General features: G+C 32.0%; 1 protein-coding gene across 2 annotated transcripts; it reads right to left on the reverse strand.

Annotated features, from left to right (window-relative positions):
• Nucleotides 1–3,175: 3,175 nt before the first annotated feature.
• LOC104237186 (uncharacterized) lies at nucleotides 3,176–8,936 on the reverse strand. 2 transcript variants are annotated; one of them, XM_009791290.2, is made up of 6 exons: nucleotides 8,407–8,936; nucleotides 7,613–7,772; nucleotides 6,245–6,550; nucleotides 5,100–5,276; nucleotides 3,993–4,211; nucleotides 3,176–3,880 (listed from the first exon to the last, which is right to left on the reverse strand). In XM_009791290.2, the coding sequence occupies exons 1-6, from the start codon at nucleotides 8,760–8,762 to the stop codon at nucleotides 3,320–3,322; spliced, it is 1,779 nt and encodes a 592-aa protein (XP_009789592.1). In that variant the 5' UTR covers nucleotides 8,763–8,936; the 3' UTR covers nucleotides 3,176–3,319. The 2 variants fall into 2 exon arrangements, with proteins under 2 accessions (XP_009789592.1, XP_009789591.1); XM_009791289.2 differs by having other exon boundaries at nucleotides 7,613–7,775.
• Nucleotides 8,937–17,056: the final 8,120 nt, after the last annotated feature.

Raw genomic sequence — 17,056 nt, forward strand, 5'->3', positions numbered from 1 at the left:
ACATAACTAATAATTTTGAAATAAATGAATTAATTAATGACTAAATTTAGAGTCCGTTTGGACATAAGAAAATTTTTCTTTTTTTCATTTTTTTTTTAAAACAGTATTTGATTATCAAAATCTTATAATTTTTCCAATCTCAATTGAAAATGGGAAGGTTGCTAGTTTTTAGTTGCAAAATATGTTGAAAAAAAAAACATCCAAATATGTTGCAAAATTTATAACCAAACACAACTTTATTTTCAAATTTTAGTGAAATTCCAAATTTAAAAAAAAAATGGAATTCATGTCCAAACGCCTACTTAGCTTATTCTTTTTTAGCTCTTTTCACACATATTAAGGAATTCACCTTTTAGCATTAATTGGCAATGAAATTGACTATATTAACCTTAATTTGTTCATTGAAAATATAACAAACTACTCTTAAGCTCTTTGCTCCAAGGACAACTTTGGAAAGAAGAAGTTAATTCTTTCTTGATATCTGAAAAAGTTAAATATTGTGAACAAAAAAAAAGGCAAAAATTCATTTAAATCGGAGGGAGTATTGAACAAATTGATTCTGAATTTAGGCTGTCAATTTTGGGACCCCATTTAAGTCAAAGTTTATAAATTTTTGTATATTTAACTATTTTGAAATCAAGTTGAGACATAACATTTGAAGTTGCGAAAATTCGTATTTGTCAGTTTAGACATGTATGTCTAAAGTTTAGCTTGACAATTTACCAACTTAAGTAATGTTTATTATTAGGAGGATTTCTTTCAAGCAGATTCAATTAAAACGCAATACTATGGTCAGAATCTTGATTTTTATATATTATGATTGGACAACGTTGGGGCAAGTCAAAGTTTTATAGTAATTCGTTATGCAAAAGTTAAAACATAATTAGTACAGAACCTAACTGATAACACAAGATTAATAATGATTCAAAACCACATAAATTGATCAACCACTTAGATCATCTCCTACTTGTTTAATTAACTTCTAGCTTCTTTCAAGAAATAGAAGCAGAAATAGAAAATTAATTTGTTCAAGATAAAATTATCCTCATCATAAATTTATATTTTTCAAATTATCCCCTATTAATTTAAGTTTTTCTTTTCATTTTTGTTTCTAATTTTTATCATTCTATTAAAATTAAAGATATCGTGTATATGAATCATATTGTATCTTTCCAAAATTTTTATTGACATTTCTTGTTTTTGATTTTTTCTTTGTGTAATGTCTTGTAACGTTCCAAATTATCTTCTTTTTTCACACTAAAGTAAATTATCTGCATCCTTCTTTGGATTATCAATTCTCTTCCTACAAATAATCATTTATAATTTCTTCTATTATATGTCATTAGTTCCCGAATCTTTAAAACAGTTATCAAATCTAATTTGTGAAAGGGACCTACAAATAGGTAATAAATTTACAATTGCATTGCATAATCTATCTATATATTATCAAAAGAAAAAGAAAATGCAACCACATTAAGTGAAGTGGTAGCCTCACAATAGGCCGCTTGGCATTTTGGGACAAAGTTAGTAAGGTTAGGTAATAATTACTTTTTTAATTTAATTTTTTTTTTAAATAAATAAATCATACATTATGTGTTGTAAATAATTAGTTACTCTTTTTGAATTAGAATTTAAGCATACTTAACTATTTCTCTTATGATTTTTTTATATATTTAAAAATATTTCTATTTTGCGCTCAATGTCATCTTTCAAGTTTGACACTCAGAATCATCTAGTTACAAATACCATGGTTAAACATAATTTCATCTTATGACATTCTTCTACCGATATAGAATTCAACTATTATGCTAATGAACACATTACGGCAGAGATTGATGAAGGAGATGAGTCTTCTAATATTCCTTTAGAAATGCGAGGCAAGTCTTCTACTAATATGGAGGTGTTGTATGATAGAAGTACAGATGAAATTGTTGTGAAATATTATCATATGTGAGTGATTTTACTTATTATTTTATGATGGATTATCAATATATAGTAATTCGTGGATAGACTTCTAATTTATACTGAATGATGTTATTTTAATTATTCAAATCACCATATAACAATAAGTAATTATACTAGATAATATCATATGCTTTGGTATAACTATATATGCAAAATTGATTTAAATCTTTAATATGTTTGTTTACTTTATGCTTTATATTTTAATCAAATAAAATAAAAAATAATAAAAGTCTCTTACGATAAATATTTAAGTTCCTTTTTCTATATAAAAGAATTATAAGACCTTAGTACTATACTTTTTGGCAATTTAACACTCAAAAGTACTTTAGAAAGATTGGTCAAACACAATTTATTTACCAAATATTGCAAAAAGTACTTTTTAAATGAATTGGCTAAACACAAACATTTTTTTTTTCAAAAGTACTTTAAAAAAAATACTTTTCAAAATAAGCAGATTTTGGCAGCTTGGCTAAACGGGCTCTAAGAAAGCTAAAAGAGGACCCTGCTTGTGTGGTGAAATTTTCGCCAGTTGTCCCTTTTATATTACCCTCTCCGTTTCAATTTATTGAAACTATTTAATTGGGTACGGAGGGGGAAAAAGACTTTTGAACTTATAGTGTAAAATAAGGAACATATATTTTGTGTGGTTATAAATCATTACTCCCTCCGGTCCAAAATAAGTGATTTTTTGGATGTTTTCACACAAATTAAGAAATCTACCTTTTAACATTAATTAGCAATAAAATTGACCATATTAACCTTTACTATCTCTTCACATAAACACTCCTAACACATACTCCAACACTATTTACTCCAAGGCCAATGTAGGAAAAAAATAATTAATTCATTCTTGAAATCCGAAAAAATCATTTATTTTGGACCACAAAAAAAATGCCAAAAAATTACTTATTTTGGATTAGAGGGAGTACATAAAAGTAAATTGTTACCAAATATGGAAAGGGATCACTCTTTTTGGTACGGACTAAAAAAAAATATGTTCGTATAAATTAAAACAGAGGGAGTATATATTTAGTAAATAACCTTTTTATTTTATTTTTTTACAACTATAGATCTTTTAGGCCACCGTATTAAGATTTTTTTCGAAACAAATTGAAAATTTTACAAGAATATTTATGTTGGTCGAAAATATTGGATTCAGTTGAATCGGCCGATGGGAATAGTCTGCATAATATGGCCATGAATCAAGAAATGAGCAAATAAAGATGCCGTTATTATTTCCCAAAATTGTCTGCTCTACAAAAGGCTTGCACCACTCAATACTAAGCAAAGTTTTACTAAGGCAGACAATAACATGACAAAAACTGCTAAGACAAAGAAGTCATTTGCCTTACTTTCACAACCTTTGATTTGCATGTCTTGTCTCAGGGCTGTGCAAAGGGTAAACTGCTTTACTATTTTGCCTCACTAATAATGGAGATGATGAATTCCCAATATCTCTAAATGGTAGCCTTTTCTGTACTCCTGATTCTTTGCTACATGAATGTTCTTTTCTTCTCCCAACAGGCGAAAGTTCCGGCTTACAACTCCTATCTTTGGCTCCACGATTTTCCTTCAGACGATGCATAAACATGCGACTTTCCTTCTCTAGTTGTTTCCCTAAAGAAACAGGCGCCAAATCTTTCGTTGTGATTGCTTCCATACCTCTTTGTTTTTGCAGCTTTTGATTGGCATTTTCTTCTTTCAACCGACAAACCAGAACGCGTTTTTCCTTCTCCATTTGTTTGGCTAATGACACCAGAGGCGAATTTGGAGTAGATGTTACCTCCCTCTGATCTTGTGTTATAGCTTTCTTTGTCCTTGATTTTTCTAGCTCCTCGTTTGTTGCAGATAATTGACACTGCAACTCATTTGCATTGGTTTCAAATGCCTGTGCTTTCTCTTTCCATTCCTCCACCTAATAAAAGCCAAGACAATGAGAATACTTTCCAAGAAATAATATACTGTCTGAACTTTTTATAATTATATTCCACTTTATATTCTAACCAAAGAACAGGTTAGATTCTTACTGAGGACTTTAAAGACTGGATTTCATGAGCAAAATTAAGGGCACGATTTTCCCAGAAATCGCGAGAAGCCTGCAGTTCTTCCATTTCACCCCTGACTTGCTGCAGCATTTCTTGCATTTGTGACCATTGCTCAGTTTCAGCTCTCACTTGTTCTACGATTCTTCGGACTATAACCTTGCAACGCCCTGAGCATTTGTTCTCGTCAAGTGGCATCAACTCCTGTTTGTATGAAAGAAAGGGTGCAAAAATTATCTCATCAGTTCAAAACTAGGAATAGTCACTCCTTGTATGATGAAGACAAGTAGTACATTGCAAATGTTCAATTCTGATTTCTTAGGTCCAAATGGTATATCATATTAAAAGATTATCATCAGTTCTTGAGATATTGTGCGGAATACTCTATTTTTAGGGTTGATTTTCGCGGATGATGAACTAGTGGATAAGAAATAATCTCTGCACAACTAATGCTTGCATTGCTAACCCATGCATTACAAATACACCTTATTCAGCACTATTCTTATACACCTTACCAAACGACTCCTTAGTTCAATAACCAAAAATACATGAACTATACCTATAGATAGCATAAAATGAAAATCTCTAGAAATTCATCAACTCGACACCAGAAATTACAGATTGCCACATAAAATAAAATTGTCAAATAAGGCTGCCACATCATCAAAATACCATATCCAACACATACAACGACAACAATAACAAAAACAACATATCCAGTGAAGTCCCACAAGTGGAGTATGGGGATGGTATTATGTATGCAGACCTTACCCCAACTTTAGCGTATAGAGTCTATTTCCGATAGACCCTCGACTCAAGACAATTAGCAAAATAACAATTTCCAGGCCCCTCTACAATTACAGGACTTCATCTTATGTTGATATGGTCCACCATTTGCTGGTGATAAATTTAAAATAACTCTTAAGGTTAAAAGCAGTATCTTAATCTTACTACAGGACAATAGAAGAAAAAAATAAAAGTTCAGTACTACACTATTATAATAAGTGCCCTACAGAGTTTAAAATTATTGTTGAGATAAAGACAAGAGAAGTACAATTATATGTATAAAACATTTCATTATTCTGACTTTACCTGAGATGGTTGTCTAGTAGAAAAAGTTGATGTGGAAGAGTCAATTCTCTTGGAAGTTGAAGCAGAACTGGCAACAGAACTGTTTGCTGTGGTAGAAAGTATTGCCCCATATTCTTCCTCCATTCTATCTAACATACCCTTTGACAATCCTTCCATTTTCTTCCTTAGAACCTCCACCTGCAAAATGTTATATTTAACATTTTAGTTTCCCAAAACCAAAAATAGAAACCGATAGTGTACAAACTTTTTTACATTATCAGATTAACAACAAACTGTTCATAGTTATCCTTATTTGATAACCTAAAGATGTGGTAGAAAACCTGTTATAACATAAAATATATTGATAGTGTAAAGATTCTTGACGCTGTTAGTAGTGCATATACGTTAAATCATTTTAAAAATAACCATCCCTTGTTGGCGTCTTTCAAAAAAAATTATTATTTTCAAAATTGATTCGAGTCGTGGAAACAACCTCTTGCATAGATGCAAGGAAAGGATGCATACAATAGACCATTGTGGTTTGGCCTTTCACCAGACCCCGCGCATATCGGAAGCTTAGTGCACCGGCTGCTCTTTATTTTTTCTTTTCTTTTTTTTAATGGCCCATGTGGAGTTACCAATTACCCTATTCCTATTGCAAGGTGAAATTTTCAAATGATAGGAAGTTCTCAAATAGTTCTCCATCATAAGGAACTAATGCACACAACATTCAAAAGTAAAGCCAATTATCATGTCTTTTCTCAACAAAAAAAAAAGTCTAAAAAGATAAAAGGGCAGCCCGGTGAACTAAGCTTCCGCTATGAGCGGGTTCTGGGGAAGGTCCAGACCACAAGGGTTATCGTATGCAGTCTTATCCTACATTTCTACGAGATGTTATTTCTACGGCTCGAACCCGTGACCTCCTGATCACATGGCAGCAACTTTACCAGTTACGCCAAGGCTCCCCTTCTCAACAAGAAAAGTCTCTGGAGCTATTAATTAAGCTTATATTTACTTACTTAGTTGATTAAAATGCATAATCATTTGCCTAAAACCTAAGCATGACTTACTTTATAGCCGCTTTTAAGTTTAATACTTAATCAAGATTACAACTTTTTTCTCTTTTTGGGCAACTATACAACAAGTAAAGAAAACCAAAAACTTACATCAGTTGGTGTATTATTGCTTTTGTCATTGCCACTTGAAGCACAACTTTCTTTGTCAAGTTCATTGTTTGATTGATGAGCCAATTGTTGTAATTCTTTGAGAGTTTTTTCATCTGTTAAACCACCAAGTTTCTCTAACCTTTTCTGTAAAAGGCATGCTTTTTTATCAAAATTACTGCAATGTCTCACTTCAACATCTTTACTTTTACAACTCTTCTTTAACTCCTCAAGTTTTTCTGCCAAATCTTCAATCTCTTCTTCCAATACTGCATTCACATTCTTTCCTTCAAAAATCTTCTTTTTCCCCTGCAAAATTCAAGCAAGAAAAGTAGAATTCTTACTTTGGCTTTTTTATGGAGTAAAGATAATATAAAGAAAGAAAAAGATAGTCAGGTTCTGAACCTTTTTTTTTTTGCTAATAGGTTCTGAACTAAATTGACATTGAACTTCCTCAAAAGTAAGAAAAATGTTAAAATAAATAAATGACTTTTAAACTTCATTTCGAATGTTCTACTCTGTTCAATAAATAGACAATTTTGAAAACCATAACCCCATTAAAACTTGTACTACTACTATTTACCAATTTTGAACAGTGGTGCATTTCTTGGACAGTGGGCTTGTGTGAAAACTCTGAAAACCTCTTTTTCTTGTTAGTCTTATATTATATTATTAGTAGATTTCTACTACTACATATTGTTCCTTTCGTTTCTCTTATCTTCTTGTTGTTATTAAGTACTATTTGTTACGATTGCTCTCGTTTCTATCTTTTTTTGAATCGAGGGTCTATCGAAAATAATTTTTCTACTTTCTAGATAGGGGTAAGGTCTGGGTACACTCTACGCTCCTCTGACCACATGAGATTATATTGGGTTCACTGTTGTTGTTGTTTTCACATGAAAAGCACCACACACATATATGCATGACTATATATTCTATTTGGTACTCACAACTATTACAATTTGTATTTAAGTTATATGTTAGACATTATAAAGATAACATTATCAATGTTGTTTTATCTTATAACAGGTTAGTTATCATTGTTAAAAAAGGGTAGCTCAATGCAAGAAGTATCCCGCATTTATGCAGGGTTCGGGAAAGGGTCGCCTCCCAAGGGAGTATGACGTAGGCAGCAGACCCTAATGCAAGCATTAGTGACTGATTCCACGGCTCAAAAATGTGACTTATAGGTCACACGGAGACAACTATATCGTTGCTCCAAGGCTCCCCTCCTTAGTTATCACTATTACTACACTATTGATTAATGTGTATGATAAGAACCTAATACCTTATTGTGTAAATATTTTTTTTGCATTATCAATACAAAGAACTTAAAATACTCTCAAGAAATAAGGAGAAAAATATACTAACAGAAATGAGAGTCTGAACAGCTGATCTGAGAGTCTTCTCCATTTTAACTCTATTCCTTTCCAATTTCTTCAGAGCAAACTCTCTTTCCATTCTTAAGAAATTACACTCTGCTCTTAACATCTCTGCCTGAAACCTCCACTTCTCCTCCCCTAACCTCTCCCTGCTGCCACCAATACATAAAACAATTTCTATGTCAAGAATCAATTTTTCACAATAAACAGAATCAGCATTCTTGCTATTCATTCTAGTAATATTTATAACAGATTAAAAGGTTTTCTTAAATAACATAACAAAATCTACGTTAATTCATGCAAGATTTTATTAGCCCCATTTTTTAGAAAATTTTAAAAATCATGACTTTATATTAAAATATTAAATTTGGTTCCACAAACCTCCCCCTTTCACCAAAACATTGACAATTTATATGTCTAAAAGCAGCAATCTTGCTATTAATTTACTCTAAATTTGAATCATGCCAGTCTAATATTCATAGCAAGAGTAAAGGGTCTTCTTAAAAAAAGCAAACTTGAGTTAGTTCGAGCAAGATTTGTTAGCCCCATTTCCTACAAAAATATAAAATCATAACTTTATGTTAAAATATTACTAAAACTTAGTTCATATTTTCTTTTTCTTATTCCACGCACATTTATAGGAGAGAAAAGGGTCTTCATAAAAATCAAATTTTCATAAATTCAAGCAAGATTAATTAACCCCGTTTTTTAAGAAACTGTAAAAATCATAACTTTATGCTAAAATATGAAATTTGGCATATAAAAGTTTATGATTTCACATACCTCTCTCCACCACCTTCTTCTTCTTCTTGTTCTTCAACTCTTTCCCTCCTTTCAGTTGCAGTACAATTAGAGGTAGAAGCAGTGGGTACCACTATATTCACATTTGATGAAGAGCTTCTATGAAACTCTCTTTCTTGATCAAATAAATTTTCTAGCCTCCCTTTGTAATAATATTTCTCATGTAACTCTAAAGGGTTGCACATATTATAAAGATGTTTTCTTTTTGTGTTTTTTGTGGTGGTGTTTTTGGGATTTTTCCGGCGAGTTCTGCGGGGAAAATGGAGGATTTTAGGACTTGGTGGTGGTGGTGGTGTTGGTTGCCATTTTGGTTTTCTTGTTGTTGTTGTTGATGACATTTTCTCTCTCCTCTTTCTCTCTCTATATCTATTTCACTATCTGTATCTCTGTTCTGTATTTGTTTCTCTGGTTTTTTCTATGTCTAGTCAATGATAATCTCAGTGTTGTGTTTGTGTTGTTTAGTGAAACAAGAAGTTTTCTTTTTGCAGTATTTGGTGGAAGAAATTTGAATTTAACGGATAGACTGAAGATTGACTAGAGCCTAGAGGAAATGAATATAAACGTTCATATAAAGTTAGAGGGGGGTAGTGTGAAATGACAACATTACCCTTAAATTTTTATAATTATGCTTAGGTCTTAATTTATCCATAGTTATTATGTTTAACTTCTCTTAAGCCGATTATTTATCAGAAACATTCTATTTACCTCTATAAGGTAGGGGTAAGGTCGCGGGGTAAGGTTGGTATACATATTATCCTCCTCAGACCCTATACTGTCAGAGAGGAGCTAGGAATTAAAGCTTATAGGTTCGAGGTTCTAGTCCTTTTAAGGGCTCGTTTGGTATGAGGGATAAGGAATAATTAATCCCGAAATTAAATTTAAGAAGAGTTTATCCCATGTTTGGTTGGGAGAAAATTACGGTATAATTAATCCCGGGATTATACTTAAATTGTAATAAGTCGCTTGTCTTATTCTTTTATGTTCCATGCAACTCTTATAGTTAGTATTTTTTTAGATGATCTGATAGTATAAAAGTTCTTACCATTCAATATATATGCAAGTTCATTTAACTTCTATATAATAGCGTAAAGAATTTTTACACTTAAGTGTACTTTTTCATGTTGTAGAAAGTAACTTATTAGATATTTTTTTAAGTTGCTAATCTTATTTATTAAAAAACATTATATATAATTATCTTTTAGGTGACATGATATAAACTCAATTTATATTGTTCACTTGCCAGCTTCAAATTGAAGAAAAAAAACTATTTTAAATAATTTGAAGGTCCTATAACAACCAATGGCCAAAAACTGTGAACATACTGAACTGAAATCATGAATTTGCATAAGGTGTTCAACCTCGTGAAGGTGAAAGAAAGAAGTATTTCGAAATAGAAGTGAAGATTTAATTTTATTTTTTATTTTCCAATTGGTACCCATTGTCTTGTTTGGGAATTTCAAGAATCTTGAATTTTTGTGAATTAATGTACTTTTACTTTTACCATACACAGACTGTTCTTTTTTATGACCAACCTGGCGTGCAACTGATCTTGTGTCTCAATTGGTCCCCTTTGGATTAATGAAACTTAAATCTATCGACTAATAAAGCACAACAATATGTGAAGTTCTTTTTGATTTTTCATCGGGTGTCGATATTTGTATTGGAGCCCCGACTAATTTAAATTCCCGCTTTGTAAGGCTCACTAAAGAAAAAATGTTCCCTATCAAGATTTTTTCTATTTTTGAAATCTAAACTCAAGACCTCTGATTAAGGGTGGAGTATCCGATTCATCTCACAATTGGAAATTAATTTGAATAAATAGACTAAAAATCACTCTTCGGAAACGGCCTCTCTATCTCGTCGGGGTAGTGGTATGGTCTACGTACACTCTACCCTTCTCATACCCCACTTGTGGGATTTAACTCGGTTGTTGTTGTTGTTGTTGTTAGACTAAAAAGCACTAGAAATGATATGTTAAAAGACAAAAATCTCTCTTTTATAAATAAATTATATTATTGAAAAAACTACACAATATAGCTGCTCCAAACAGTAATAGCCGGCAAATAATAATTTTGTATATTAATGTGTAATTTACATATACTATACTTATTTTATACTCCCTTCGTTCACTTTTAGTTGCCCATTTTGGATTTTTTATGCCCGTAAGAAACAATAAATGAATATATATATATATATATATATATATATATATATATATATATATATATATATATATATATATATATATTATAGTTTTACCCGTAACAATGAGCATTTTCAAAGGTCTTGAAAAATAATTTGGGGAATGAATAGTTGCTAATAAGAGTAAAACAGGAAAAGAAGGTTGTCTTTCTCTTGATTTAGTATAGTGAACAAATAAAAGTGAACAGAGGGAGTACAACAACAACATACTCAGTATTAGACCACATTGCGGGGTCTGGGGAGGATAGTGTGTACACAGACCCTACCCCTACCTTTGTGAAAGTAGAGAGATTATTTCCAGTAGACTCTTGGCTCAAGAAAACATAAGCACCATATTAATTAAAAGATAGACAAGGAGGGACACCACCAAAAAGTCATGTAAAAGCAGCATAAAAATAACACAATAATAAGATGATCAAAAAGAAAGAAAACGACGGGTAATCAAAGAGACCTACTACTAACAGATTACGAGAAGTGCACACTAATACTACCGGTATGAACAATCTAGACCACCTACCCTACTGCCCTAGTCCTCGACCTTCATACCTTCCTATCAAGGGTCATGTCCTCGGTCAGCTGAAACTGCGCCATGTCTTGCCTAATTACCTCTCCCACTTCTTCTTCGGCCTACCTCTACCTATCCGTAAGCCCTCCAGTGTCAACCTCTCACACCTCCTCACCGGACATCTGTGCTCCTCCTCACACGTCCAAACCACCTAAGCATCGCTTCATGTATCTTGTCTTCAATAGGGGCTACACCCACCTTATCGCGAATAATCTCATTCCTAATCCTATCTAACCTAGTGTGCCCACACATCTATCTCAACATCCTCATCTCTGTTACCTTCATCTTCTTGACATGGGTGATCTTCATAGGCCAACAATATAGTCGGTCTGACCACAATTCTGTAGAACTTACCTTTAAGTTTTGATGGCACCTTCTTGTCACACAAAACACCAGAAGTGAGTCTCCATTTCATCCATCATTCCCCAATAAGATGTGTGACATATTCATCAATATCTCCATCCTCCAGAATAATAGACCTAAGGTATTTAAAACTTCCTCTCCTAGGGATGACTTGCGAGTCCAACATCACCTCTTCTTTCCCTCCATGTGTCTCACTACTAAACTTACACTCCAAATATTCTATCTTGGGTCTTGCTCAGCTTGAAAATTTTAAACTCTAGGGTCTGCCTCCACACCTCTAATATCGCGTTCACACCGCCTCGCGTCTCGTCAATCAATACAATATCATCCACAAATAACATGCACCACGGCACATCGACCCCTAGTGTAGCTCCATTATGATCGGAAAATGGTCTGAGTCCTCTCCTACCGTTCTCACTCGAGTCTTTGATTCATCATACATGTCCTTAATCACCCTAATGTAGGCAATATATACGCCTCTAGCCTCCAAACATCTCCACAAAATCTCTATCGGGACTTTATCGTACGCCTTTTAGTCGATGAACACCGTATGCTAGTCCCTCTTCTTCTCCCTATACTGCTCCATCAAACTCCTAACAAGGTGAATGACCTATGTAGTCGAGCGCCCCGCCATAAACCCGAGTTGGTTCTCAAAAATAGACACACTCCTCCTCTCCCTTAGCTCAACCACCCTCTCCCAAGCTTTCATAGTATGGCTAAACTGCTTGATACCCCGATAGTTATTGAAATTTTGGATATCACTCTTGTTCTTGTATAAAGGAACCATCATGCTCCATCTCCACTCCTCGGACATCTTTTCGTTTTAAAAATGACATTAAATAACCTAGAGAGACACTCCAAACCCACTTTGCCTGCACTTTTCCAAAACTCTACCGGAATTTCATCCGGTCTGGTCACTTTATCCCTACTCATCTTACGCATAGCCCCCTCAAAGTCCTCAACTTTAATCCGCCTACAATACCCAAAGTCACAATGACTCCCGGGGATTTCCAAATAACCCAGTACAATGTTCTTGTCCCCTCCTCGTTCAAGAGACTATGAAAGTAGGTCTGCCATCTCCGACGGATAAGCCCCTCATCCAATAAAACTCTATCTTATTCTTCTTTGATGCACTTCAGTTGATACACAAATATACATATATATTTATATACATTTGATTAGGTGATATAATTATTTTTGCCGACCGACCAAATATATAATTGCCCACTATTTATTATTAAAGAGAAAATATATTGGCAGATCTTCACCGGAGTTGACATATCAGAAGACATTGATGCTTAAAGAGGAATTAAATACTGGTAGTAGTACTGCAAATAATAAAAATAAAGGGAGCCAAAGTCCAAGAAAAAGCAGAAAAAAATCACACGTTTCAAGATGTTGTGTCCCTCAGTCTCTTAATTTCTTACTTGCTGTGTTCCTCAGCGTGACTTTAATTATTTAATTCATACTTTCACTTTGCTTTTTATTAATGAGATTACGATCTTTCAAGAAACTTTTTTAAAAATAAATAAATAAATATGGTCCGTGCCGTTTAAGTTGTGTCTATATATATATTATGGTAGTCAATGAGTTAATTAAATGCGATAGGTCTCTGTCTTATACTTTTCTTCAATATAAAACATTTATAATGCCTGCACAATTTGTAATAATGCTAAATAGCAGCAGATTATTTTTTAAAATTTAACTTAAATTCATTAATAGTGTGAGGAAAATTTTACACTATTGATGCTAGTTAATCTGATTTTTTTTCTTGAGCTAAAGGTCTATTGAAAACAGCCTCCCGATCTTTATAAGGTAGGGATAAGATCTATGTACACACTTGACACTACCCTATCTAGACTCTACCTATGCGATTTTACTAGACTTGTTATTGTTGTTGATGCAATGTAATCTGATATACAATATAGATCATTTTTGAGCGCAAAAAAAAAAAAAAATCTTATTCAAAATATTGTGTTAAGTTATTACACATAAAAGGAGATTGAACAAAGTAATTTTTAAAAAAATAATAATTGTGGTGTTAGTCAGTTTGCGTGTATCTCGATTAATTTCACGAGATACTCCATATGTTCGCTATTTACTTGTCCACTATGGACTTTGCACACCCCTTAAAAAATAATAAATGAAGTACATAATTTACCATGATACCCAAATTAATTTAGGCATATTTTTAATGGATTTGAGAAAATAATTAGAATTGAGTAATTAATATTGTGGATATAACTGGAAAATATAAATTGTCTTCTCTTGATATGCTCAAAGTGACAAGTAAAAATGAAAATTTATTTTTAGAATAGTGACAAGTAAAAGTAAACGGAGTATATATATTAATTCTATTTGTATAGATATCATGTAAGTTCATCCACCAAGCAAAATAGAAGTATTATATTATACTTGTCATTTATTTCGAATTTGTTAAGAAATGCAGTGCAGGAAAAACAGCACCAAAAAAAGGCTCATTCCTTGTCAGCTTTGGCTCTCCATTTAATTCTTTATCATTCTTACTTGCCCCATTAATGCATGCATGCAGCTGTGATTCTCTTGGTTCTCACATTTACTTTGTTAATAAACCCAATATATATATATATATATATATATATATATATATATATATATATATATATATATATATATATTCTATAAAATTGTAAAAAATTAATATATTTGTTCAAACATACTTTCATTTGCATTGCTTTAGTTTTAAGAAAGAGAACTAAGAAACTTGCAAATCTTGAATCGCAGAGATTTTTTGGTTTTCAAAAGATGACAATACATAAAAAGGATCCCAAAATTCACAAAAATCTAAATTGCTTCCAAATTTTGCTAGATCATCCGCTACTTTATTTCCTTTATGATATAAACTTATCGCCTCAAGCATTAACAACCTGGAATAATTAACTAAAAGTTATTTTTTAAGATGATCATCTCGTCGCTATTAAAAACTGCTTAAATATATAAGATGATTCTTTTTCTCAAATTTTCTAACTTGCACCTAAGAAACCAAGATCGAAAAGTAACAAAAAAATCGCTCAATTAGATCTTGTGCCAAGTTTTTAGTTCTACTCTCACAAAACAATATTATTATTTTTTATATATTAAAGGATTTCTCACACAATTAAATAAAAACAACTAATATGAAAAGGTGATAAATAATGAGTAAAATTAGCTCCCTTTAAAAGAACGCCAACATCTGTTCGATCTAATTTTCAAATTTGAAGTTTCTCAATGTAGCATTTATAAAACATGACAGTGTAGTTTTCATGTTGTATTTTTTGACAAAACAAAATTTGAAAGTTTGAGTGTAATCCAATATTGGAATCTTACACAAGTGGATGTAATTTACATAAGTTAGCACCTTAAAAACGTAGAAGGAGAGTCTTGGCGTAACTGATAAAGTTGTTGTCATGTGACCAGGAGGTTACGGGTTCAAGTCGTGGAAACATGCTCTTGCAGAAATGCGGGATAAAGCTACGTACAATAGATCGTTGTGGTCCGGCCTTTTCTCGGACCTTGCGCATAGCGGGAGCTTCATGCACTGGGCTGCCCTTTTAGCACCTTAAAATTGTACGTTACAATGTGAAAATAAATTACTCCATAGTACATATTTCTATTTTTACCATATGAATATTAAAACTACTCCATTCGAGAATTCGAACTGAAATAATGTTAAACAATCCATGTTAACTTGTAATACGATGATTAGTTTAACTTATTCTCAATTTTACCGTTGCTAGGGTTTTTTTACAATAATTATATTGTTATAACAAATTTAAAAAAAAAAAACCACATTTGATTTAGTGAAGAACCACAAGTTCCAATAATTATGTAATCCTAACCAAAATTAATTTAATTACTCCCAAATTGACCGTTTGAAGTATCTAATAATTTTCTAATCATCTAAATTTTTGAATATAAACAAACTTAAAAAGTCAATGTTGGTGTTAAGAGAAAGTACAAATGATTAGTTAGAAATAAAGGACTGCTTTGTCCTATGTATTGGACATTATAATTTGTTTTTGTTTTGCAATTCCAAAATAATTTCAAAATCTTTACCTAACATTGGAAGTTTTCTATTTAAACTCTAGCACATATTTTGATATGCTACTTTTCACATTACAACATTTATAAATTACCAAAGTCAGCTTTAATTAAAAGGTACTACTTCTTTGTTTTTTTTATATATTTGAAAATAATATTTTTTAAGTGAATTATTTCAGTATGTTTAGTTATTTGTGACTTAGACCCTTAAAGTTTTGAAAAGTTTCAAACAATGATGAAACAATTTCGCCCTAATGCACATAATTATTAGTACAAATCCAAAAGTGATGAAAAAACAAAGATTATATCTTTAAATATAATGCTTAAAATTAGCTGAATTAAGGAAGCTTTATTCTTTACTCACCATTTGTGAGAGAATAAATACCAGCCTGATATGCATATTAGTCCATAATATGTAGCATAAAATTAGGATTCCCAAAAGGGTAAAATAAAATTCGTAAATTCAAAAATAGGTTCACTTTCTTTTATTTTTATTATGAAAAATAAAAGTAGTTTCAGTTCGACTTTGAACATATTCGATAAGTCCAAATCCAAACCCATCAACAAACAGTTGGTAGATGGCCCGTTTAGAAAATAGGGAGCTACTTTCTTATGGTAGTAATTTTACAAAAAGATTTCCCTGAATTTTTGTGGCATCCAGATTCGGATATCCTGGCACGACGAAGACTGACCCATTTGTTTTGGGGTACCGCCGTTGTCACGGAGCATGGGAAGGACACGCGACGACAACTCCTTTCAGTCGTCCTCTACATCGTTATTTTTTTTATAAATATCTATTTATCTTGTCATTTATTATTTTTTGGCCTTTATTAATTTATATACTCGTTATCATCCCGCCACTCCTATCAATGCTTACTCACAACTAAACAAAGAAAAAAAGATTTTTACCTAGCTATACCATAATAGAAACCTATTTACCACCTTTATTTAGGTTCCTTATTAATTACTTTGTATATCTTTATTTACAAGTTATATACTCATAAAAAAGAAAAAAAATTCAAGATCCCCCTACCCCACATATAAGATTCTGTTCTTTTTTCTCACTTTCTTAATAATTGCCTAAAATTTCTCTTTTATTTTTATAATCCCCCCCTCCCCCAACCCCAGCCTCAACCCCCCACCCAAATTTTTGATTCTTTTTTTTTTTTTCCAAAGGTTTTCAAATCACCTAAAATCTCTATTTCTTATTGATACAATACAGACGAAATTCGGAATATAGACTCAAGTTGTGGGTAAGTTTTGAATCTTGTTTTCTTTCTTTCTAAACTTCTTATTGTATGTGACTTATATATGATACATCAATACCCAAAATAATACTCGATACATTACTAATATAATTATAATACGATTATATTAGATTTTTAGTGTAGAGTTGTGATTGAAACTTGAAGAAAATGAAGAGCATTATTGTATCACAATTTT

Source organism: Nicotiana sylvestris, chromosome 11, assembly GCF_000393655.2.
Source record: "Nicotiana sylvestris chromosome 11, ASM39365v2, whole genome shotgun sequence".
In the NCBI taxonomy this organism is placed as follows: domain Eukaryota; kingdom Viridiplantae; phylum Streptophyta; class Magnoliopsida; order Solanales; family Solanaceae; genus Nicotiana; species Nicotiana sylvestris.